General features: G+C 39.3%; 2 protein-coding genes across 3 annotated transcripts; both read left to right on the forward strand.

Annotated features, from left to right (window-relative positions):
• Positions 1-1,576: 1,576 nt before the first annotated feature.
• Positions 1,577-12,518, forward strand: LOC108411399 (scavenger receptor cysteine-rich type 1 protein M130-like). The gene is made up of 8 exons (XM_017682949.2): positions 1,577-1,680; positions 6,062-6,382; positions 6,494-6,799; positions 6,890-7,183; positions 8,356-8,661; positions 10,588-10,893; positions 10,994-11,278; positions 11,966-12,518. Exons 1-8 carry the CDS (start codon positions 1,611-1,613, stop codon positions 12,007-12,009), a joined length of 1,932 nt encoding a protein of 643 aa, XP_017538438.2. The 5' UTR covers positions 1,577-1,610; the 3' UTR covers positions 12,010-12,518.
• Positions 12,519-13,582: 1,064 nt separating this feature from the next.
• On the forward strand, positions 13,583-25,404 carry LOC108411401 (butyrophilin subfamily 1 member A1-like). 2 transcript variants are annotated; one of them, XM_017682954.2, is made up of 11 exons: positions 13,583-13,648; positions 15,245-15,291; positions 15,437-15,778; positions 17,156-17,308; positions 17,515-17,640; positions 19,215-19,301; positions 19,393-19,437; positions 20,946-20,990; positions 21,773-21,826; positions 24,404-24,508; positions 24,591-25,404. In XM_017682954.2, exons 2-11 carry the CDS (start codon positions 15,246-15,248, stop codon positions 25,091-25,093), a joined length of 1,506 nt encoding a protein of 501 aa, XP_017538443.1. In that variant the 5' UTR covers positions 13,583-13,648; position 15,245; the 3' UTR covers positions 25,094-25,404. The 2 variants fall into 2 exon arrangements, with proteins under 2 accessions (XP_017538443.1, XP_037388659.1); XM_037532762.1 differs by lacking the exon at positions 15,245-15,291 and having other exon boundaries at positions 13,597-13,648.
• The last annotated feature ends 632 nt before the right edge of the window (positions 25,405-26,036 follow it).

The following is a 26,036-nucleotide window of genomic DNA, read 5'->3' on the forward strand; positions in this document are numbered from 1 at the left end:
CAACAGAGTACAGATTACTTTTGCCGTCTCGTCAACATCATCACAACAACGACGTTTCGAATTACATTGCAGACGACATCGCGGGCACCAAAACAGCATGTTGCCACAACGTAACTGTGTTTGCAGGGCTATTAGGAGTAAAACCTGATGGTTTTGCTAAATTGGCTTGATGGTTGCCATTAGAGGCCATTAGGAAATGATCAAATGTGTGTGAAGTCGGTCCCAGAACACCTGATTAAACGATCAGAATCCTTTACACCGTGACATCAGAATATTAGCAACCACCAGGAACCAGCAGACACTTTTGATGGGTTCTGTGATCTTTTTCATCAGGAAGGTACATTAAACGTAACTCTCTAACCGAGATATGGATGAAATATGGATTAAACAGCAGCCGCCAAAAGTCATCGTGCTGTTGGGCGGCAGAGAGTGCATGTGCACGTGACGTCACTGGGACTGAGACTCTTGGCTTCATGACTGAGTTGAACGTCACTGTTTGTTCCTAACAAAGTCCCTTTAACAGTTTTTACTCGTTCTCTTTATAATTGGATCTATTCTGCCCTCGCAATCACCCCTGATAGCAAGAGGATAGTGGTCCGCTGTCGGCCCACTGATGGCAAATCAGCTGGTATTTTGCTCAGTGTTTTCCAGGTGGTCCGCTGGCGGTTAAGCAGAGTATTAGACAAAGTTCCACTTATCAGACCTCATTTTCCACTCACAGCTCAATTTACTGATTTTTCCTTCCTTTGTTTAGTTAAACGTTGTCAAATAGTTCAGTAAATCTATTCAGTTCATCTCAGTGTCAGTAACATAAAAGTAAAAGAAGCTGGTGACTTCAGCTTCATATGACTGAAGAATCGGGGGTCGGTGATGAATAATTGTGACACCCCCCTCTATGTTTAAAAAAAAAAAAGATTCCCTAAATTCTCAGCAAGTTCGCTAAGCTTTACCCTGAATACAGCTTTCTTTTCATTGGTTCTACTTCATCATCATATTATTATTAGTGGGAGCAATAGTAGGCCAGCAGCAATGATCATGGTACTGTTATTACCATGACCATCATATTAAAAGTGAATCGTCTATTGATGTTATTAATGAATCACCACTGAACTTTTTTTAGAATGGATTTTGGAAGTTCATTGGTTTTCCAAACATGACCCAACAGACTGACCATATTTACACACATTCTGTGGATGTCCACGGACCATCTTTGTTTACTGGGTAAAGTCAACAGTAAGGTTGATTAACTTTCCCCTCCTCTGTCATCACCGCAGACTGGCAGAATCGCCTACAGAGCACTTTTTGAGGGATGTCCCATTACATAGATGAAGATTTCAATCATTACCCCCTGTAACTCAGTTCCAAGGGGCAAGGTAACACTCGAATACAAGGGTCAGGAGTAAAAATCTGAAATAGTATTGGGCCTTGTTATCTCCCAGTTTCCAATACCCCCCCGATCCCAGCCCACCCCACCCCCCTGACTGTGTACTTTCTAAGGCCACAGGTTTAACTTTACAGCAGATAAAGTGAATCCAAAACCACAAATAAAAGGGGTGCAGTCCAGCAGACACTCTCACCTCATACAGACGTACAGAGACGCTGGACTGTAGATGATGGAGCTCCAGCGTCCAGCAGCCCTGCTAACTGCTGTAATACTGATGGTCGTCTGCTCCACTGCAGGTATGCGGAGGTGCACTCAGGCAGCAGTGCTAGAACTCACAGTAGAAGTTCTAACTGTTGTAGCTCCCTCACACACACACTTACTGACCGTTCAGGTGGGAGTGTTTGTATTCCATGTGTAATATGACTGAATTTAGGCTACTGAATGTCTGTGTTTAGTTAGTTGGAGTTCTGCGTTCTCAACCAGAAGAGAGCTCAATTTCTAAGTTTGTGCCGACCTTGGTCAAAAACACAGATCAGAATTATTTGAACAGTACAAGATCAGATCTGAAACCTTTGTTGTTTTTGTAACTTGTCTGTTCGTCTACACACCTTATGTTTAAACCACCCTCAGAGAAAAAAGGTGGATGTTTCTTGTCTGCTAAAGAGCGGTAGTTAGCTAAATTAGTGTCACCAGCCTCAGAACCCTGATTGCAATCGGAACCTCGCCCCCGGAGCGGGAGCAGTTTGGACGCCACGGAGACCCGGCATCAAACCCAGAGCCTGTGAGCAGATTAACCATTGGAAGGCTGCCCCAAGCTCCACCCTCTGAGGGCCATGAGATGCCTCCGCCCAGTCACTGACGGAAAGGCGCGTGCCTGCATGGAGAGGCAACATCCACGACCAGCGAGGAGACAAACCAACGTGTTTCTCTCTCTTACCCTGGGCTGTAGACTTAGAATAAATCCAGGTTACCCCACACCCTCATCTAAGGTTCTAGCAATAATAATATTAAAATCGCAAAACCCGTTAATTTATTGGCGCCCGAACATGGCCCCAGTGATTTTCTTATTTTTTACAGACCATTGTAAGCAAGCCAAGTTAATTCCTCCTTGCTCTGCATTCAAATTCTCCAGCGAGGAGCTTGTGTTAGCTACGTAGCATTAGCCTTGGGCAAGCAGCTCCTGGTGTGTATTCACTATTGTGACTAGCACAATAGTTCACATTGTTTCCGCGATAGTAACGCAATGTTAGCATAGAGTTAGCGGCTGCTTGTTTATATCTAATACTGTTGTTAGCTTAACCGAAGGCCCCTTGTTAGCTGTGCCTGCTGCTAGTACAACTGAAGCCCAGTTCAGCTTAACCAAAGGCCCCTTGTTAGCTTCGCCTGCTGTTAGCATAGCCAAGGCCCCTTTGTTCTCACAGCCTAGCATTAGCTTTCTCCTCTGACTCTGGGAAACTAGGTTACCTCAGCTAAATTTTCTGATTTGGACGTGAGCTATTGTGTCTTGGTGGCAGTCATTTCTTTAACACTAGCTTTGAGTGACTGTAACTTCCCCACTTTTTAGTAATTTTGTGAAACTACTTCATTGAAACTCTGTGTGTTGTGTTATCTCTGGTTTACTAGTCTGAACAAGCTTCTTATTTGCCAAGATTTCACACTACTGTTGGCACTTCTGTGTGCCCAGTGTTTGTTTAAAAAGGTACCGTACAGTCGATTGTGCCGCTACGTGCCTTATTGTTGCATGCATTAGTGTATTACATGCTCCTTAAGAAGGCTTTAGTAAAGTCCGGCCGCACGAGATTCTGTTACTGCCCACTACACTCTAAATTGTGGACTTGATCGGCTGCGAGACTCCAGCGATCTGACTCCCCTTTTGAAACCTCCTGTTGTCTTTGAGTTTATGGTCGCTATCTTCCTGGAGGCGGTCACTTTAGTGATAAGGGAGCACTGTAAACTTGCATTTAGTCCTGACAGCGAGATTCCTGTCCATTGAAATAGGCAAGCTCAGATACTGCTTAGCTCAGTATCTCTATCATAACTTTAGTAATAACTGTTTGTGAAACTCAGCTGAAAAGGTCAGAGTGTAACTCTAGATGGAAATAAGTTTTAAATCTACCGTGAAAAAAATCAGGTTTGTTGAAGTATCTGTTACTGGATACAACTTGTATGCGAGGTGGGATCCACCCACAACCTGAACTGCACTGAGTGCAATAGTTCCTTTGTGAGCTCTGGGCTCAGACTACGGTGTGTATTTGAGTTTAATTCGTTGTGGCAGAGCACCACGGAGGCTGGGGTCTGTGACTCTCAGTATTATTTGAAGTTGCTATCTGGTGTTTGAATCAGTGCACTGCAAATAGAAGTATTTGTAAAAAAAAAATATATATATATTTGGCGCCCTCCGCTGTCCGATTCAGCATATTACAGCTAAAAGTGCTCTTTGGGCGCCTGTTAAATTTAATGCCCTGCAAGTAGAAGTTAATCTCGCAGCATCTCCTCATTAATGGAAGCATCTTGGGTGTGATTAACACTGTTGAGGATAACCTGAGAATCACAACTTAAGTACAGAAGTGAGTTGAGTCGGATGAAGCTTAAGTTTGGACTTTGGAAGTTTGTTTCTGTGTTACCTTGTTTTTAGACCGATAAACACTCGTGGGATTTTAACTGTGGTTTGGCTGAACAGTGCTCTGCCTATTTTAGTATAAGGCTTTTGACCTGTGCCTTTGTCAGAAGTTTTTTGTTGTAGCATTTGCTGTAGCATTCACTGGAAGCATCTACTAGTAGTGGATTCCTCTAGGTTCTCAATCCTGGGTTTATTGCACCTGGACCTGGTCTCAACTGAGCCTGACCCCTGAGTGGGGGGGGGGGCTCAAGCCTTCAATTAAGGCAGAACAGAGATGGCCCCTCTGGAAGTCAGCCCCGACTCCCATGTAAGCTGGTTCCATCAATTTGCAGTCAGGGCCCTGACGCCAATTTATTTAACAAGAGAACTTTTAATAGGTACATCCAGCCATACTTAGAGGTTAATCCAAGTTTTGAGTGGTTTACCAAGAACCATACTGCCTCATACCAGTTAACTGTGAATCACTTTATGTGAGCTATTTGGTCCTTGTAACTTTTATTCTTCTTTTTGTCGTGTTTTTGTTTTATTTTCTCTTGTCTGTCATTGAATGTAGTCCAAAGGTAGTTTGATATTTAACCAATAAACCCCCCTTTTGCTGAAGCACCCTTGGTGCGAGCGTTTTTCTCTCTTACACTGGTCTGTAGACTTCGAATAAATCCACGTTATCCCACACCCTCGTCTAAGGTTCTAGCAATAACAATATTAAAATTGCAAGAACTGTTACAATTGGCTTGCTGATGGCAAAGCAAACGTTCCACTGGCGTTTTGCTCAGCATTTTCCGGGCGGCCCACCGGTGGTTAAGCAGAGTAATATAGAAAATTCCACTTATCACTCATTTTCTACTCACAGTCCAGTGTTTTCCTACCTTGATTCTTTAGTTGTACTTCCTTCTTTAGTTATACTAAATTGGTTTAGTAAATAATTTAAATTTAGCACAGCATCAGCAACATTTTCTATCTGATCATTTATATCAGGCCTAGTCATTGATCTGTTGTTTGTAATATTTGTCTTAGCCTTTTATTTTAGAATATAATCTACGTGCATTTAAGAGATTAAAAACTAGGTAGAGCTTGTATGGAGGCAATCTGGGTGGTCCAAGGGTTGCCCAGCAGTGGCAAACAGTCGTGCTTATCAAGACAGCAGACCAATACATGCTTGCTGTCTGGGGAAAGTTAAGCAAATTGTATTCTTTTACAGTGATGAAAACCAGGGTTGCCAGGTTACAACACATATATAATAATAAATATAATCATTTTATTCACTATGCAAAACTACCAGTGAACCCACATGTGTCTTCTGAGTTTCTACATTACATTTATCCTTCCACCATGAATGGATTTCAAAAATATGTTTTAGGTCAAAACTATCCTAGCAAACCACTCTGAATGATTGTGTTTACATCTGAACCATTTAATGCTGGTGAAATCAGCTGAGCTCGGGTAGCAGGTACACAGCACATCTCAACCTGCTGTGCTGGACTTCTCCAAGCTTCTGCTCTCGTGAGTTTGTTCTTGCCAAGTATCAGCAGCATTTGCTGCGATTTGCAAACTTCTATCACCACTTCTTTCGTAACTGTAGCCGTATCGCTGTGCTCTGAAAAAAGTGGGTGCCAAAAGATTAATCTGGATCCCAGGGGCTGACTCTGCTTTTGAGGTCACCCCTGGAAAGAAGGCCCTGTCCAGTGCCTAGATGCCTCTAGTGGTGTTTGCCACAGTCGTCAGATGCAGATGCAGATGCAGAAAAGAAGCTTGGTTTTGAGAAAAGGACTGAGAAGTGTAGCTTTAAATTCAATTGAGGAGAGGGAGGTCGAGGACACAGGTCCTCCCCAGATCTCTTCTCAGAGGGTTCCATCAAAGATAGCTGCTCATACAGTTGTGAAATGAACATGTTTGCAACCCTCTAGCATGTCTCAGCCAGGCTTTTGGTACAATGGGAAGAAACTAAAAATCCTGCGTTTATTCACATGAAATTCCCGTAAGTTGATATTGACACAGTACATATCAGAACTCTGTGACTGAACACTTTCTCTGTTCTCTGTTTGATCTTCTCTGGTTAGAGATGGCTGGGGTCAGACTGGTGGACGGCGATGGCCATTGCTCTGGGATGCCACAGGTCCTTTATGAGGGAAATTGGAGTATAGTGGACAGTGTGCTGTTTGACTACAGAAATGCAATGGTGGTGTGCAGAGAGCTGAACTGTGGGAATGCAGTCAATGTTACTTTTAGAGAGAATGTTAGAAAAGAAGATATAAACGATACTTTTCTTTCTATCACATGTGAAGGCAAAGAGTCAGCTTTTTCACAGTGCAAACAACGTGATCAGGATCCACTGGATCGCATCAATAACATCATCCATAGTACAGATGCCATTTGCTCAGGTGAGAGTTTTGGAAGGAAAAAAAACATTTTCTATCTGAAACAACAAATTGTGACATTTCTGTATATTTTAACCTTTACTTCTCATTCCATACTGACCTGCATGTTCTCAGACTCTGTGAGGCTCGTGGATGGGGCTGGACTCTGCTCTGGGAGACTGGAGGTGAAGTCCCATCAGTCCTGGACCTCAGTATGTGAGACTGGCTTTGACCAGCAGGATGCAGAGGTAGTCTGTAGGGAGCTGGGCTGTGGTACTCCACTGACTTTACAGGGGGCGCTCTTTGGAGAAGGGAAACACCCATTTGGGACCAAAGACTTCCAGTGTAAAGGCACAGAGAACCGTCTCCTCACCTGTAGCACCTCAGAAAGAGAGGAACACACCTGTGCACTTGGCAAAGCTGTGGGACTCACCTGTTCAGGTAGGAATAATAAAACATACTGTATCAGTATTTTTTTTAATGTTTTAATGAATTTGTCTGATTTTGGATGTTTTCCTCCCCTCTGGCCAGAGCCTGATGATGTGAAACTGGTGGGTGGGAGCAGTCGCTGTGCTGGGACAGTGAAGGTGTTTCATACTGGAGAGTGGAGAAGTGTGACAGCAGTTCAGTGGTCCATAAAAGAGGCTGCTGTGGTGTGCAGACAGTTGGACTGTGGCTCTGCTGTTGTAGCTTCACGGAGGAGTTCTAGTGGACCAAGTCCATGGAGTGTTCAGATTGAGTGTGAAGGATCTGAGTCGGCGCTGAGGGAATGCAGGAGCTATTATAATCAACATGACTGGTACCGTGCTGAAGTAATCTGTTCAGGTAATTCTTGAACTACCTTAAATCTACTGCCACTTAGTTTCTGATACCTTAATTTCACTGCTACCTTAAATGCACTGCCACCTTAAAGTTAGTGCTACCTTAAATGGTTTGCCACTTTAAATCCATTATTTGTGCTGTTATTGCTGAACATTTGGCTGTAACCATGTGAGTCTGTGTACTTTTATGAGTGTCTGTGTGAGATATGTGCATTGTGATATCACTTGTGGTGCAAATGAGTTTGTGTAGCAGTGCTCTGGGAAATTGTTGGCGAGGTAAATCTCTTCCGTTTGTTTTTCTGCTTATAAGGTCCGTATTTACTGAGCTTGTTTTAGTGTGGAAGGTTCATTTAACGAGAAATCTTCTACAGAAATTGTACAAAATTAATCTTCACTGTGTTAAAAGATCACTTGTATTTGTGCCTCATTCTTTTAGCAAATTAGACTGTGAGACTCTAGTGTATCTTGTCTCTAGTTATAGGTTTCTAGTGTATCCAAGTCTTTAAGGAAATTTCACAATACGAATAACTGTTTAGTTTGGTCCAGTAACTCTTTTATTAAGGTAATCAAATTGCTGCAAATAGAATACTTGTCTATACAATCAATATAGGGGTTGGTGTATATGGATCATTTTGGTAAATGAGTTGAAAGTCAGAGTTGAAAACACATTTCTGACTTTTAACTGACTTGGACTGAATTTTAGTTCATTTTGAAAACACAACTCAAAAATGGTAGCCAGCACATGACTAGCAAACACAAATAAAATCATATTTTTTTAATTAACGCAAAAAAATTATGTAATTGCCAAAAATACATTTGATGGGATCTAACTGCTCACCACATGATGGACAGAGATGCAGTTCTGCTCTAAAACACAGGAGTGTGGCTAAAATAAGACTATGCCTGTGACTAGAATTCTGTAACTTGTAAGTTTTTTTATTAATTTAAAAATTAAATGAGAAGTAGGTCCATCACTGTCAGGGCTTTAGTGTTTCTTTCAGTGCTGTCAGACAAATCCTGAGCTGTGTGAAATGGGTTTTAGACCATCTTTAAAAAAGAAAAGACCTGTTCAAAATGATGAAATATGATAAAAATGAAGTTAAAATCTTTAAAATTATGTTTTCATTTCCTCCACATTCTTTCACTCCCACTCTGCATTGTCCTGTGTTATTTCAGACTCTGTCAGGCTTGTAGACGGAGCTGGACTCTGTTCTGGGAGAGTGGAGGTGAAGCCCCATCAGTCCTGGACCTCAGTATGTGAGACTGGCTTTGACCAGCAGGATGCAGAGGTAGTCTGTAGGGAGCTTGGCTGTGGGTCTCCACTGACTCTACAGGGGGCGCTATTTGGGGAAGGGAAACACCCATTTGGGACCAAAGAGTTTCAGTGTAGAGGCACAGAGGACCACCTCCTTAAGTGTAGCACCTCAGAAAGAGAGGAACACACCTGTGCACTTGGCAAAGCTGTGGGCCTCACCTGTTCAGGTAAGAATTACACAAGATAATGAATAAGAAGGAACGTGGCAGAACCTGCTGATGTGAGAATGGTGGGTGGGAGCAGCCGCTGTGCTGGAGATCTTGAGATGTTTAATAGTGGAGAGTGGAGGAAAACAAGATCATTTGGATGGCCCATGAGAGCGGCTGCTGTGGTTTGCAGACAGCTGGACTGTGGCTCTGTTGCTTTTGCTTTAAATAAAAGATCTGCAATGGATATGAGCAGACGCAATATTGGGGTTAAATGTACAGGATCTGAATCAGCACTGAGGGAATGCTGGAATACCTATGATAGAGGATACCAACTTGAAGTGATCTGTTCAGGTAATGCAGCCAATGATAGATGTTGGAGTGATTTTCTAGCAAGGCTCTGTAGAAAATTATCTTTGACTAAAAGACACAGACAGGAAAAACTGACTATCAACTGAGACTAAACATATTTCATTTCATCTGTTTCTTCAAATTTTAGGATCTCATATAACACCGTGGCGAATATGAAGCTGATGTTGGCTTCCCTCAGTAAATGCATTAATTTACTGCAATAAATGATCCCTAATCCATCAATAACAATAGTTAACTCAAACCTTCGTTTGGAGATGTTTACTAAGCAGCACATTGAAGCTGTTTCAGCCATTGGAGCTGCTGATCACAACTTGCAGGCTGATCTAATGTGGCGTCCCAAACCACAGACTTCTGTACTTCACCTACGACACTAATGAGTGCACTTCTAATGGGATATGTGCTATTTTTTGCGTAGTATTTAATGTAGTACTATACTCTATTTCCAAAAGTAATTCGGTCGTCTGTCTTCACACGCATATGAACTTGAGTGACATCCCATTCTTAATCCATAGCGTTTAATATGATGTCGGCTCACCCTTTGCAGCTATAACAGCTTCAACTCTTCTGGGAAGGCTTTCCACAAGAGTGTGTTTATGGGAATTTTCTTCCAGAAGCACATTAGTGACATTAGGTCAGACACGGATGTTGGACGAGAAGGCCAGGCTCACAGTCTCCACTCTAATTCATCCCAAAGGTGTTCTATTGGGTTGCAGGCCAGTCAAGATCTTCCACACCAAACTCCTTGTTTTTATGAACCTTGCTTTGTCATGTTGGAGCAGGAAGGGGCCGTCCCCAAACTGTTCCCACAAAGTTAGGAGCGTGAAATTGTCCAAAATCTCTTGGTGCTGAAGCTTTAAGAGTTCCTTTCACTGGAACTAAGGGGCCGAGCCCAACTCCTGAAAAACAACCCCACGAATGTTTGTAGAAGCAGTCTGCATGCATACGTGCTTGGTTTTATACACATGTGGCCATGGAAGTGATTGGAACACATGAATTCAATGATTTGGATGGGTGAGTGAAGACTTTTGGAACTATAGTGTACCTCCAATTTTCAGATGTTAACCAAACAGCGCAGCAAAGCTGTGTCAGCCATTCGAGGGGTTGCTTATGTGTCACTGGCTGATTTAACGCCACGTCCCAAGCCACACACTTCTGTACTTCACCTACTACACTAATGAGTGCACTAAAATATCCAGTCCCTGGAATTGTTATCATTAGGACACCGTTGGCTCTCTGTGAGTGAAATGCTGTGACTCTGCATTGAGCTGCTAGTGAGTAATGAGAGATGAAAGGAGAGCTGTGAAAACCTCCTGCCCGAAAACAATTCATGTCTCTCCACAAAAACTGTCAGGTGAAGATGAAATTGGCAGCAGATTGGCAGCTTTTTTTATATCCCATAATGATTATGAACATTATGAGGTGTCACATTGTTTCTTATACAGCTGAAAGGCTCAACATGCACAAATGTGGACTTATGTATCTGTATGATATCATACTGAGCTTCAACATGACATTTCATTAAAGAAAACAGTTTTATTTTTGATCTTTACTTCTCACTGACCTGCATGTTCACAGACTCTGTGAGGCTTGTGGATGGAGATGGACTCTGCTCTGGGAGATTGGAGGTGAAGACCCATCAGTCCTGGACCTCAGTATGTGAGACTGGCTTTGACCAGCAGGATGCAGAGGTAGTCTGTAGGGAGCTGGGCTGTGGTACTCCACTGACTCTACAGGGGGCGCTCTTTGGAGAAGGGAAACACCCATTTGGAACCAAAGACTTCCAGTGTAATGGAACAGAGAACCGTCTCCTTAACTGTAGCACCTCAGACAGAGAGGAGCAGAACTGCACACGTGGCAAAGCTGTGGGACTCACCTGTCAATGTAGGAATTATGCAGAATATGTGAAAGAGTCCAATTTTAACATTTTGCTTAAACACACAGTTATAGCTCTTCATCTCTGACATTTTATCCTCTCTCTAAGATGTGAAACTGGTGGACGGGAGCAGCCGCTGTGCTGGAACCGTGATGCTTTATGACAAGAAGTGGAGGACAGTGGAAGGAAATGCATGGTCAATGAAAGATGCTGCTGTTGTGTGCCGACAGCTGGACTGTGGCTCTGCAGTTGCAGTTACAAGTCAATATTTGGAGATGGCCACATACGAAGATAATGTCCAGATTTTCTGCAGTGGATCTGAATCTGGACTGAAGGAATGTGCATTTTATGATGTTCCCTGGTCCTTATCTTCTGCTGGAGTGATCTGTTCAGGTAATTCAGTGCCTCAAAAGGAGGTTTGGAGAACATCTGGAGAAAAGAATGATTGAAACTAAAAACTAAAACTTTTAGGAACTTTAGGAGCATCCAGAGCTCTGTGTTCTGAAAAATTAAAGCTGCATCAAGAGTAAGAGCAGTGCTGAATCAGTGTTGTGCTGCTTAAATATTGAAATAATCATTTAAAAGTCAGAGATGTCCAGTCGAGTTTTCCTGACCATGCCTATTAACATCACATGCACAAGTTAATAAAAGAGGCCTGGTTCTGGGTTTAAGTCCACATTATTGTTGTTATTATAGTAGATAATTCACTCAAATCTACAGAAGACATGGCCTTCACTGAGTTTTGACTGAGTTCTTTTTGAATTCTCTTTCAACGCACTCACATCATCAGTTAGTTATCTGCTCAGAGATGAGTCCAAAACACAAGCCAGGTCACGAAGTGTTATTCCACGTTTGGCCTGCAGTTACACATTTCCACCACAGAGGTCTCCAAATCACCAAAACTAACATGGTAAAGAATGAATTATATTTTTAAATGTATTTCCACAGGTCTTCTGGAGCAGCTCACCATCTCTATTACTACCATGGGAGGGTCCAGGGGTCACCAGGGGCCAGAGAATGTAAATCATTAATAGTATTGAGAGTATTCTGGTCATCACTGTGGTGCATTGGTGTCTACAGGTCAGCAGGAGGCGACAACAGCTGCTGTCCAGAAAGAGAAGTAGAGCTGGTCTCCCTGCTGTCCAGGGCTGAAGAGCAGCAGGGTGTGGAGTGAGGAGTTGGAGAGGAGCTGATCACGACCTGGGAGCAGGAGGATAAGGAGCAGGACCTGAAGTAGCTTCATAGTGAGACACTTGTGTCCAGAAGCTTTTGCTACTGTTATTGTCTTCCCTTTCCTGCCCGATAGCTAAAACATCTTAATGTGACAATTTCAACCGTTTGTGTTTTTTTCAATGATGTTTGTTCTTTGATTCATCAGGTTTATGACATTTCAGTAAAAATAATCCTTGTTTAGATGTTTTTGTGGATGATTTAGTCTGACTTACTCTCATGGACGTATATTGTTTGAGAGGTAATAACAATACTGGTGAATATCTGGTCTGAAATCTTTTACTCATTCTGGTCTTTAGGGAATTATCATCATGATCTCAATGTAAGAAAAACACTTGATTTTTAACTTTGTTGCTAAATTGTACTGCTTTGCATTTTAAATAAAGCTTCTGGTGGTAAAATATGGTTGTCATTTCAGCGCCGTTTGTAGTTTTGTAGACTGCAGATCAAAATAAACACAGCTAAACTTGACAGTTGTGATAATCATTCTAATGAATTATAATTTTTCCCAAACGCTGAGCAGAATCAACAATCAACAAAAGGTGAACTATGATTCCATGAGGAACAGAATACTTTGTTTCAAAGGCTTATTATTATTGTTATTATTAATAACCTGACCTGATTGGCCTACACCAACTCCCATCAGCAGCAACTGATGATCTGGTGCTGAAACTTCAGGGTGTTTAAAATAAAGCAAAGCATTTGCATTAAACAAATGATTATATAATAATTACCAGTATAAAGTATGTTGATTGGTGCTGCATTGGATTATCTGTAATTAATACGATGTTCTGTGTAAAAAGTTTACCACATAAAGTTTAAATTTAAATAAAGTTCAAAAACAGTAAGATGAACCAAAATATCAGCAGTTTTCTAAAAGAACCATATTTCCGGGCAGAATACTAGTTTATGTTGATTATTATTAATAACAACATTTATTTTCTGAAAGTGTGTATTTTTATCATATTTTATGTTTGTGATTTTAAAAAGGAATAAGCCACTTGAGGCCTTGTGATTCTGTGAGTTTATCACAGGGAAAGGGGTTTTACTCCTCTTCACAGCGTGTCTAAGAACAGCCCTTTCCTGTGGTAAAACCCCAGTAATGCCCTGCCTCTCTAGGCTTAATTATGCAAAGAAAACTATTGAAAAATTAAGAGTTAATTAACAGAAGCCCAGAAAGCTGGGGAGCTTTTTGGGCAAAAGACTCTTCAGTCTATAGGATGTATCCAAATGAACAGATCTTAACTAGATTTACCTCAGCACCTAAGGCACTGTACAAGAAATGGTATGTGCCAGAATTGCTAGTTTAACCAGTTTCATACAGTAAAGCAAAGCAAACTAATTTGCTGTAATACTGACCAAACACAATGAGGAGATGTCACTATATAAGGCGATAAAAATTTGCATATCACCTTCTTATCAGACTCTCCTTCCCTGCATTGAAAGTGTACACCCTTGCCTGAGCAGACCACAGCAGGACGAGAGGTGAAAAGTCAGGAGGACAATCACCCGTTCTTCTGTTCTCAGTAACAGGTAAGACCATTAATACAAAAGCAAAGACTGTATGCTGTCTGTTTACATTCTCAAATCCTGAAAACACAGTCATGTGAAGCAATAATACATCGTTGTGAGGCTGTTGTTCAAATCAAGGACTGTGATCAGTGTCAAGTTTGTCGTACATGTACATGTAGTGGTTAGTGTTCACCTACGATTTCCAGTCACTTCAATCTGTTTTAGTATAAAATCTGCTAAAAAAGGTTTTAAAAAGTATAATTTTAGTATCAAAGCTGTTAGAAATGTCTGTTTTCTGTTTCTCTCTATAAACTGTACAGTCTTTTTTATTGGTGGTAGTTGCTTTGAAGTGTGTACTGACAGGACAAAGTTCACCTTCCTGATTCACACAGGAGCATAGACTACTTGAATGTCATGCTACAAGTTTTCTATTCTACTGTTGTACTTAATACAGTCTAGATGCATAGTTTAAAATATATTTTTGATGTTTTCATTGAATATTTTATGTACATTTAAGAACAGCAAATTGTTATAAAGTGATAAATTCACTAATTACCTATTTTAAAATTTCTAGTTAGGTTATCTGCATTAGATTTTGATCACAAGACATTTTGGACGTGTTATTGAGATTTCATTGTGGAGTTGTTGTTTTTTAAGGCTATTCTGAATAATAACTTTATTATAATTTCATTCTGTACATTAACTTTATTAGATCTTAATTCCAGACAATTTCTTTCTGTATATTAACTTAATTTTGGATATAAACTTTATTAAAATTTCATTCTGAATATTAATTTTATTAGAACTTCATTCTGGATATGAATTTTATTGGAACCTCATTCTGGATATTAAATTTATTAAAACTACATTGTGGACATTAATTTTATTAGAGCTTCTTTCTGGACATAAATTTTATTAGAGCTTCACTCTGGACATTAATTTTATTAAAGTTTTATTCTGAATATTTTATTAGAGCTTCGTTCTGGATATCAATTTAATGAACTTTATTCTTGTTAATTTTATTAGAACTTAATTTTGGATATAATTTTTATATATAATAACTTCATGCAGGATATTCATTACATCCAAACATCTATCTGAATATGTTTTATTCTGGATATTAATTGCATTCTGGATTTTTTAAATTGAAATATTATTCTGAAAATACATTTTCTCAGAAATCCTTTCTGGAGGTCAAACTTTACGCTGGACAATATTTTTAGGAACTTCATTCCAGATAATAATTTTATTATAAGGTTATTTTGGTTGTTCATTTTATTCACGTTTTATTTTGGATATTCATTTTTTACGACACTCTGGATACTAATTTATTATAACACTACTCTATATATTAATTTTATCACAGCTTCAATCTTAATATTAATTTTATTATAACATCTTGATGCTATAATAAGCATCTAAATAAATAACATCTACAGCTTCATCAGCCATTTCATCTTTTCAGCTTTGAAACTGAAAACTCTTGAAATTGTTCCATATTGTGGTCATTTTAGAAGCTAATTCTATATAAGCATCTGTAATGCAGTGAAGTGTTGAGCAGTGTAGAGATCCTTTCTGGCTGTTTTGTTAAGTAATGGATTGTTCCATGATTTGCAGCATGCTACTGATCTTCATTGCATCTGCTGTCACATTTTCAGCAGCAGGTAAAACCAACAATATCTCTATAGATCACCAAGCTCTGCATTCAACACTTCAACCCTTTAATAATAATTATTCTAAAAGTAGTCTATCTCTTGTTCTACCATAAGGTGTAGTTCTGAGTTTCTGCTTCTGTCTCTCCACCATCAGAGTTCTCTGTATTTGTTCCTAATGGTTCAGTGTCAGAACGAAAGGGGTCATCAGCTGTCCTGCCGTGTGGTCTCACTCCTGCCTTGAATGCCAAAATGTTTGATCTTCGGTGGTACAAGAATGATTACAACAACCCAGTACTGCTGTACAAAGATCTAAAGGTCCAGGAGAACCCTGGAGATGCTCAGTACAGAGGCAGAGTGTCTCTGATTGGAGAACTGGACAAAGGGAATGTCTCTCTGAGACTGGAGAACCTCACCCTGGCAGATGGAGGAGAATATGTATGCTTTGTTAAGAGTGACATTTGGTATGAGAAGGCCAGTGTGAATCTCATAGTAAGAGGTAAGATGCTAAACTTTGTCTACTACATTCTCAAAATGGGAAGTACTGTATGTAAACAATGACTGTCAACAAACACCAACACATAGTGCCTAGCTTTGAGCAGGGCTGGGAATCAAACGCTTCGAGCATCATTGGCACTCATCCACTTGTTATTCCTGCAAGAAGACTACTATGTAATGTGTTATCAACTTAATTCTGTGTCTTAAGATTAAGACCTTTATTAGTCCCACAATGGGAAAACTTCACCTCTGCATTTAACTCGTCTGTGCAGTGGAACGCCACATACACACTAGTGAATGTATACACACTAGGGGGCAGTGAGCACACTTGCATGGAGCAGTGGGCAGCCCTCTCCATGGTGCCCGGGGAGCAGATAGGGGTTAGATGGTTGGTTAGTGTAGTGGTTAACACCTCTGCCTTCTATGCTGTAGACTGGGGTTCAATCCCCCACCAGGGCAAGCACCCTACACTATACCAATAAGGGTGCTTGGGCAAGACTCCTAACACCACCTTGGCCTACCTGTGTAAAATGATCAAATTGTAAGTTGATCTGGATAAGAGCTTCAGCCAAAATGCCATAAAAAAGATGCCTTGCTCAAGGGCACTTCACTCACATACTATTGAACCAGTCACCTTCTAGTCACAGGGCTGCTTCCCTAACCTCCAGCCCATGACTGTCCCTTAAAGCCTAATAGATAAACAGACAAGTACAAATCATCTTTTATTTGGTATTATAAGATAATTATCTCATCATTTACAGTCCTACGCAAAAGGCAGAAAACATCTTTCATCTGTTTTATTTAATCAGCCAGGAGTAGCCAAAACTAGAGAAACTGGACTCCAAACAACCACCTGGAAGATGTGGTAGACACCAAAACTAAAGTAAGCAAAAAGGAAGTAAATGAAGAGTGGTCTGACTTTTGCAAAGTAATGTAAATGCTCTGAAAATGCTCTTTTTATCCACAAAGGGTGAGTTTTTATTCCAACAAAGCAGGAGCTCAAATGATCAGTTGTTTGACTGAGGTCAACTGATTAAACAAGTGCAATCAGGTGTTCTTCAGCTTGTTTGGAATGAAAACCTGCCCTCACATCGGCCCTTTGTGGGTAAGACTGGACATCACTGCTCCGTAATGTTGGTCATGTTTCTTCACATAGGGTACCAGTTATTAAGTCATTATAAAGTGAAGATGGATTCCTCACTCTGTAGGCCCTACACAACTCCAAGGCCTATAGTGGACTGTGCAAGAAAACACGGCAAATATAGCCAACACAGCGCTGCCCTCTTCCTATCTTATTACATAGGGAAAGCCATCATAGTCTTTGTTGAGAATAGTCTCTTCTACTGACTAATTTTTAATTCTTTACTGTCCTTCATAGTGCTGGGCTCTTTTCCTCTCTTCTCGCTGGCTGAATTTGGAGATCAGGTGAATGTCTCCTGTGCATCAACTGGATGGTCACCAAAGCCCACCCTTACCTGGAGAGACAAACGAGGAAGAGAACTTGCAACCAGCCACATTTATTACAAAACTGGTACTGGATCACAATGTCATGCTTTAGGAACATTTCACACACAAGCTGTTCTCTTCATAACCAAAACTTGCTATTTTAATTAAATGAGACAAAATGTATTACAGAGAACAACATTAAAGTTGGAAGTCACATATTATATACTTAACATCTTGGTAGATCTGGTAACTTAACCTCCTTCCTCTTCTTCCTCTTTTTCTCTCATTAAGACTCTGAAGGGTTGGTCAGTGTGAGCTCTTGGCTGCTCTTCTCTCCTTCAGAGTCAGAGTGGATCTCCTGTTCTGTGGGTTTATCTGATCAGGAGATGGTAGACAGCAGAGTGCAACCAGTCAAAGGTATGAATAATTCATTCTATGCTGGTAGAATCATTCAACTGAAGTGGTGAAAGATTTCATTTCGGACTTTTAACTGACTCAAAGTTTAGACTAAAATCTTTATGCTTTGAGTGACTCTATACCTTAGTTATGTTTGTTTATTAAATAAATGAGTGAACATTCCTACCAAAAGAATCATAACTCTACCAAACGTTTCAGTAGTGATTGTTTTGGCAGCGACAATTTTAGCAAATTTTACAACTCCACTATTAAATACTGTTAAATAAGAAAAGTGAAATATTTATTATATTAAATGTCACAGTTTCTATATATTTATATGCCTGCACAAAATGAAAACAGGGGTGGTGAAACCAAGACAAGATTGAGACTGAGACAAGATTTTTCAAAATTTAAAAATAAAAAGAAAGAAGGGAAAAACCACAAACCACTATAAAGGTTATCATGCAATCTACATTAAATAATATATAGACTGAAAATGTTGTGAAATTGTATTATAATATTATATATTATAATCTGCATTATAACTTTGATGGTAGATTATTTTGTGTCCCTTTTTCTCTAAAATCTATTCAGAATCACAACCTAAGGTCAACTAAATATAAACCAAACAAACTACATCCAATTTTTATTATCAAATGAAACCATTCTGATCTGCCCAGTTAAGGCGACATAGAATGAACAATTAGACTTCATATGAAAAAAAATAATTGTGTGTATGTGTGTATATATATATCACACTCACCCACCTCTTTATTAGGTACACCTTGCTAGTAAAAGTTTGGACCCTCTTTTGTCTTCAGATCTGCCTTAATTCTTCATGGCAGACTTTCAACAAGGTGTTAGAAATGTTCCTCAGAGATTTTGGTTGGTTATTTGAGTTCCTGTCGCCTTTCTATCATCTGGAACCAGTCTGCCCATTCTCCTCTGACCTCTCACATCAACAAGGCATTTTCATCCACACAACTGACCGCTCACTGGATATTTCCTCTTTTTCGGACCGTTCTCTGTAACCCTAGAGATGGTTGTGTGTGAAAATCCCAGTAGATCAGCAGTTTCTGAAATACTCAGGCCAGCCTGTCTGGCACCTAATAAAGTGGCCGGTGAGTACATATATATAATATATATAATAAAATCCAAAAAGTTCTAAAGTTTAATTGTCTGTGGCCCAAGTGTCAGGTGGTATTCTCCAAAATGCCCTGGTAGAAAAAATGTAGGTAAAAAACACTATTAGTAGTGGTGGACTACACAACACCAGTTAGCAGTTCAGTTATATATCAGCTTATAAAATGTCATTCAATAAATATTTCCACTCACTATATTTGTAAATTAGCCCATAAATAAAACATTCTTAGTGCTACATTTATACCCTGTAAAAACTCAAACCCAAATTAAACCCAACATTCATGAAGCAAATTCCCAACTGGTCAAACAAAAGCTGTTTATTTATTTATGTTTGCATGCATTAAATTTTGTTTACATTTGTTTGATGGGAATTCAGGATCCTGACAGGTGCTGTAGGATTTGGAATTATATGCAACTTATGCCTAAATGTTTCTATTATTTTGTTTCTGTAGGGTTCTGGAGGAAGGCATTCATCTCAATTCTAGTATTCTCATTGATCATCATCATCATCCTCACTGCTGTTCTTTTAGAAAGACAAGGTACTGAGCAAAGCTGGAAACAATGTTATAAATGTTTTGGACATGTACTCCAATACTGGCAACAACAACATTATTTGTTTTCTTTGAAAAGGTTTACTACCTCACTGCTCATTTCAGAAAAAGGCAAAGGCAGCAGGTACCATTTATTATTTCATAATTTTCTCTTCAATAAAATTTATGATGCATTGTTTGACTGTCATTTCAGACGCTAAAATTTTGAAGGCATTAGAGATGCTTCATAAATAATTACATGACTCAAATTAAGCATTTGGTAAAGTTTTTTGCTCATGAAGTTGGTTAGATAAAGCTAACACTGACACTCAACATTACATACAGACTCACATAAATACTAGCATATACATATTAGTAACCACCTGGGACACAACAACTTGGCAACCACTGTTGATACCATAGCAAATGCCTAGCAACAGCTTAGCAACCACCTGGGATATCACAGTAATGACCTAGCAACCACTTAGCAACTGCTTTGGATGCCATAGCAATGGCCCAGCAGCACTTTAACAGCCGCCTGGATACCAAAGTGATGGCCTAGCAAAACATTAGTAACCACCTTGAGTACCATATCAGCAGCTGAATAACACTTAAGCAGTCACCTACGTAACTGCTTAGGAACACCTTAGCAACCACCTACAGAATATCATAGCAATAGCCTAGTCACACCTTAGCAGCCGAGTGGGATAACACAGCAACCAACCAACAACCCCTTAATTACCATCTGTTATACCATAGCCACAGGCTAGCAGCATCTTAGCAACCACCTGGAAAAGCATAGCAACAGCTTTGTCAAGCCAATTTAAAGTTAATTCACATACAGTAATGCTAAATGTTTGGCACCAGATTTCTCAGCTTTAATAGACGACCATAGATAGACCTGATGACACATCTGCATGTCTCATTTAAAAGATGGTGTAGAGCTAATACTCACATTGTAAAAAAGATGCACCATCTACCAAAATGGACTTATGTTGTGATAAGTGTGCATATGACGAACAGGATTTTTTTTTCTAAATGTATTACAGAAATTATGATGTCAAATATACTGACATTTCATTGAATGTGGGGGAAAAGGTCAAATTAAACTGCTTATTAACTATATAACTGCAGCATGCATAACAACATGCTATAATATCAAATTTTTCATGCATTGATTTTACAACAATCATATCAAGTAGAGGCTAAAACTTTGTAAGCAGTACTGAAAAAAATTGTGTTGACAGTTAATATGCTTATTACCACAAGTTTTATAATAAATAATAATAATTACGAATGGTTAATGGAGTGTTAATATGCTTATTACCACAAGTTTTATAATAAATAATAATAATTACGAATGGTTAATGGAGTGTGTTATCAAGAGAGAGTGTGAAGGCACCCATCTGCAGTAGCCTGGCACTCAAAAGTCATTTAACCAAACTGTTGTTGTCATAGTACTGGACATTAACAATATATACAATTTAACTGGAGACACATTATAGTTAGAACTCAACAAATCAGCTGCAGTAGTAATAACATAGTATACATTAAGCATATTATTAACAATATTTAGAAATGTTTGCTCATGCATTATGATGTTAAATGTTCAATATTAACTTCCTTAACTTTTCTTTTTTGTGTGTCAAACAGTCAAATCAGAAGAATCCATTCCAGCAGAAGCACTTCCTCTTACAGGTAAGCCAGGTCTTCTCCAAATGGGGTCAGCTGGAAAAATTGACTACCACCAGAGACATTACAAAACAGGAGACTAGTTAAAATTTTACTTAATAATCTAAAATGTGGTTTTGAAAGTATTTTGGTTTGTGCCCATTCAAAGAGAGGATTCTGGTATTGAATGCCTGGGAATAACTGCCTGGTGGCGTTGCAAAGATGTCCAACAAGGACTTTAGTACTATTTCTGTTTCATGTGCTACTCTAGCTATGTTTTGGACAGCATTTGTAGTTCACCATGGTTTATGGCAGAGTTTAAGGCTTTAATGGTTTAAGGCATGTATGCATGGTGGTAGAATCAGATTAATATAGTCACCTGTTCACTGGTAGAAATAGAGAGGGGTATATAGGGATAGTGTAGTTTTGGTTGGATCTTGAATTTTGATGTCTGGAGTGTATTTTTCTGATAAACAGCTATGTTTAGTTCATTTAGCCAATTAGTTACTATTACTGTAATTACTATAACTACTACATATAATCTAAAAAGTGTTCAAGTAAATCAAGTTAGCATACATTTAACAGTAGAGCTATACAGGACTCTTCTTGTGATGACAGTGCCATTCTTGCCTGAACAGGAGTGAGATTAAATTGCACATTATTAGTTTCTTTTTAATTTCTTTTATTTTGTACCCCCCTTTGTATAATGTAGTTACGTCCTAATCACCATTATCAAAATAACTAGTTGAAGGTCAAATGAATGAAAAAATAAGTATTTCTGAATAATTTTTAAATCTACTTTTTGGCAGACACAAGCAAAATATCTGAATATCTGGAAAATGGTGACTCCATGAAGGAAAGAGGTAAGTTCTACAGTTTGCTGTTTGTGTCTCTTTTTTCTATCATTTTATAGAAAAAGACGGTTCATTTAGAAAATTATACATACACCAAGTTCACAAAACTCCACCAAAATGCAAGAGTTTACTAAAGGTGGCTGTGCAGTGTGTGACCAGTTTTGAGTTGTAATACAACCATACATCCATACATTGGTACCCATTAAAATATTAACTAATTTGTGGTTGTTTGTAGATTATCACAATACTGGACATCATCAACAGTTAAATGTCTGTTGTCATGTTCAGGTAAAATGTTTGACTCAAGTTTTATTATTTTAGTACCAGTATGATGCTACAGATCTTTGTCAGTGAACACAAATCAATCAATTAATATATACATTATTAAGTATAAACAAAGTGCTATGATTAGTGCCTAAAACAACACTTACATGCATGAGGGAACATCACAGGTAGCATACATTAGTAATGTAGCAAGTTACTAGAGCTAATTTATTGGATACACCACCCTGTGCCTACACTCCTAGTCGATTTTATCAGTGACACCTACCATGTACAGTTGTTAGCAAAAGTTTGGGCACACCTGCTGAAACTACATGTACTAATCATTTTTGAAGTGATAAAAGTAAACAATTTCTATTGCATCCTATTAAACACATTAATGTCAAGTGTTAATGCACCATTATTTTAGATTTGCTTTTCTTAAAAAAAAAAAAAACAGGAAGAAATAAAATGGTAAGTGTGGCAAAAGTTTGGACTCCCTGCTAAGTTGGTACTCGGTAACACCCGATAATCAGCTAGGAGTCTTTCTATTCTTGTTTAGGAATTTTCACCCACGCTTTCTTGCAGAATGCTTCTAGTGCTGTGATGTGGGCTGTATTGCTCGCACAGCATGTTTAAGATCTACCAAATAATGTTCAAGTTGGGAGATTGTGAGGGCAAAAGTTTCAGCTTACGTTTTCTGAAGTAGTTCATGGTGGATATTGAGGTATGTTTTGGATCGGTGTCCTGTTGTAGAAGCCAACGTATTTTCAGCTTCAGTTTCTTGACGTCATCACATTTGCTTCTAGAACTTGATCAAATTTAGCAAAATCCATTTTTCTGTTTACCCATGCAGTGTATCCTGGGACACTCGCTGCCACACAACCTCAAAGCATAATAGATCCACCCTCATACTTAACAGTTGGCAAGGTGTTCTTGTCATCAGATGCTGTTTCTTTTTTCTCCAAACATCTGTACCAAAGAGTTTCATTTTCACGCCATCAGTTCAGAGCACTTGTGTTCAAAATGCCTCTGGCCTGTCTAGATGATGTTTTGACATTGACTTTTGAGACAAGGTCACAGGTAAGTTTTCCTTTTGATGATCCATTCATGCATATCATGTTTGTGCAAGCAATGCTGCACAGTTGAACAGTGCACCACCATTCCTGGTCAGATAAATCTTCCCTGCAGGTCATATGCTGTCATGGTGGGGTTTTGCAGGATTTGAGCAGTTCTATCTTTTTTTGGGTCTTCCAGATATTGCCTTGACTTCCACAGTTCCCCTGAATTGATATACCTTAATACCTTCATCTCTTAAAAGCCTTATTCTGCTTTGTAAGCATCAATTAGTTCATGTTCAGATCATCAGCCAACTGCTTAGAGAAACCCATGGTTGTGGAGTGTTAGTACAAGGTTTGAAGAGTCAAAGAATTTAATGCACTCTGTATTAGTAATTAAAGTAGCTGACAATTCCTAATGATAATTCTTGACCTGCCTAACCTGTACTAGTAAGTCAAACAAGGCCTAATGAGTTAACTATGTTCTGAGACCTTTCATCTGGAAGGGAATCCAAACTTTTTCACATGCTACAGTTGCTATTTTATTTTTTCCTATGTGTAAAGCTAATCAAATACAAAGTAATTCTGTATTAACATTTGCAGATAAATGGTATTTTTAAAAACAGCTTGCAGTAGAGTTTGTGTTCAAATCAAAAATCAACAAAATATACAATTTGGCCAGGGATGACCAAAATGTTTTCATACAACTGTAGGTGCAGTTTGTACCTTTACAGATACAGACTGTAGCTCACCTGTTGCTGCACGGTTTATCACCGCCCTTCTGCTCCCTGGTATTGTGTCTGGTGCTAATACGACTGCATCAAATACAGCAGTGTTGCTGGGGGGTTTTTACGCATAGTGCACAATTACTGGCCTTTTTTGTCCTTTTTTGATGCACACCTAATAGGTGTACAGTAAGAAACTATACCCATTTTCTGTGCACAATTTTTGTTAGCTATCTTCTAGCCCTCAGTGGTCAGTTTCTGACCAAAGAACCACTGCTGGCTGGTCCTCTCAATCCAACATTGACACTTGCAGCCAATGACTGGCTAGTGTAAAGAGCCCAGTGTCACTGCTGTGCTCTTCTTTTATTTTACAATTCAAAGAGAGTATGCTGAAAGTGTGTATATCCACATAGGGGCCAGCGCAATGTTCATATTAGCAGATTTTGAGAGCCATTTAGTTTCCATTTCTTGAAGAAGTTCATGGTGGGTTTTGAAGTATGTTTTGGATCATTGTCCTGTTGTAAAAGCCAACGTCTTTTCAGCTTCAGATTCTAGACCCCACACAGGCGTCAGCTCACAGTCCTCTGTACCTCCAGTATCTGCTAAAGAGAGATTACAGATGTGGAATAAGCTGAAAAAGCAGAAAGGTACATTCAATCTCATTCAACTTCCACATTCTTTGTCATCACAGTTCTTTTTCAAACAAGCTAAACTACCTTTTTCTTTCAGAGAAGCTCACTGTGGATCCTGACACACGTCACAGGTCTCTGACAGTGACACGAGATGGAACTGTCGGTGTGTATTTTGGAAAACTGAGCTCATCCAAATCTGCAGACACAGTTCCTCCATTTCCTCCTGTTCTGAGTAAAGAAGGGTTCTCTTCAGGACAAAAATACTGGGAAGTTACAGTGAATCTAAAAACTAAATGTAAGCTGTCATGGTGTGTGGGGGTCACTCAAACGCTCCCCAGTGAAGAGACCCTCACAGCTCTCTGTTATGAAGAACACTGTGGTATTTACCCCAGTACTGACCCTCACACTCAGATACCTGCTGAAGGTCACGTTAAAACCCTGGGTCTGATTTTAGACTTCAAACACAAAACTCTGTCCTTTATTAATGTAGATAAAGAATCTCATCTTCATACTTTTAGAATGAGTAACATGAGTAAAAATACATTTTTTGCACTAATCAGTCCAGGAACGAAAGATAGCTACCCTGTTAAGTTTTCGTAGTTAGTAATGAGATGTGAACTAAAGATCTTCTCCAAGAACAGTGGAGCTCATTCACTCACAGTTAAGAAGAAATTCTTTTTAAAAACCACTCACGCAGATTTCGCAAAGATTCTGACCAATGTTTTCTTGAAAGAGGCCCATTGTCACATGGTCTTTTGCTAATCTTGTTATATTGCCAACTTGCTTGGGTGTAAGCAGTGGTGGACGAAGTACACAAATCATGTACTTGAGTTAAAGTCGAGACCCCCAAGGTAAAATATTCCTCCAGTAAAAGTAGAAGTTCCTCCCTTTTAGACCTCCACTTGAGTAAATGTACCAAAGTATTTACCTTCAAATGTACTTAAGTATAAAGTACTAAAAGAGTAATTCTGGCTCTGATGTCCTGTTATCATTTTTATAACCAGACTGGCTTCATGAACTCATTTCAGGTGAAAGTCCTCCAGCGTCTCTCTTGGTAAACCAGTCTTTTAATAGAACGTCATTAATTAGTGACGCTGACGTCTATTAAAATGATCAGAAGCACAAAACACTGAAGGTAAACAGGTTCCATCAGGGAGAACCGAGTGGCTCTGAAATCACTTTTTACACACAAGCAAAGTTTCAGTTTCAGATTTATTTACAACTTAGTTCCAAGTTTAAGTTGAATAAAAACTGGCTTTAAACTCAGGATCACAGATGAGCTCCTTTACTATGTTGATCTGTAGGCCTCTGTTCATAAACATAAACCAGCCCAAACTAATTTACTATAAAATGAAATGGTGTTTGTAGAAATTCAGAAAAAAGCCGCGTCAGTCTCGACTCTCGATCATTTATGTTGAACAGACTCTCCCAAAGTTTTACGCTGCTGCGCTGACGTTGAACCGCGTGCTGCACTGGGTCGGTATGACCAACAGGTCAAAACCAGCTCTAAACAAAGTGACCGCTGGGCCCTGATTGGTGCTCT

Source organism: Pygocentrus nattereri, chromosome 22, assembly GCF_015220715.1.
Source record: "Pygocentrus nattereri isolate fPygNat1 chromosome 22, fPygNat1.pri, whole genome shotgun sequence".
NCBI classification, from domain to species: domain Eukaryota; kingdom Metazoa; phylum Chordata; class Actinopteri; order Characiformes; family Serrasalmidae; genus Pygocentrus; species Pygocentrus nattereri.

Excerpts from the sequence above, each read along its gene's own strand:
- LOC108411399 (XM_017682949.2), top strand. The coding sequence starts at position 1,611 with ATGATGGAGCTCCAGCGTCCAGCAGCCCTGCTAACTGCTGTAATACTG. Across the intron at positions 6,800-6,889 it reads TGTGGGACTCACCTGTTCAG|AGCCTGATGATGTGAAACTG; the intron begins GTAGGAATAATA and ends CCCTCTGGCCAG. Across the intron at positions 7,184-8,355 it reads TGCTGAAGTAATCTGTTCAG|ACTCTGTCAGGCTTGTAGAC; the intron begins GTAATTCTTGAA and ends GTGTTATTTCAG.
- LOC108411401 (XM_017682954.2), top strand. The coding sequence starts at position 15,246 with ATGCTACTGATCTTCATTGCATCTGCTGTCACATTTTCAGCAGCAG. Across the intron at positions 17,309-17,514 it reads CCACATTTATTACAAAACTG|ACTCTGAAGGGTTGGTCAGT; the intron begins GTACTGGATCAC and ends TCTCTCATTAAG. Across the intron at positions 19,302-19,392 it reads TGTTCTTTTAGAAAGACAAG|GTTTACTACCTCACTGCTCA; the intron begins GTACTGAGCAAA and ends TTCTTTGAAAAG.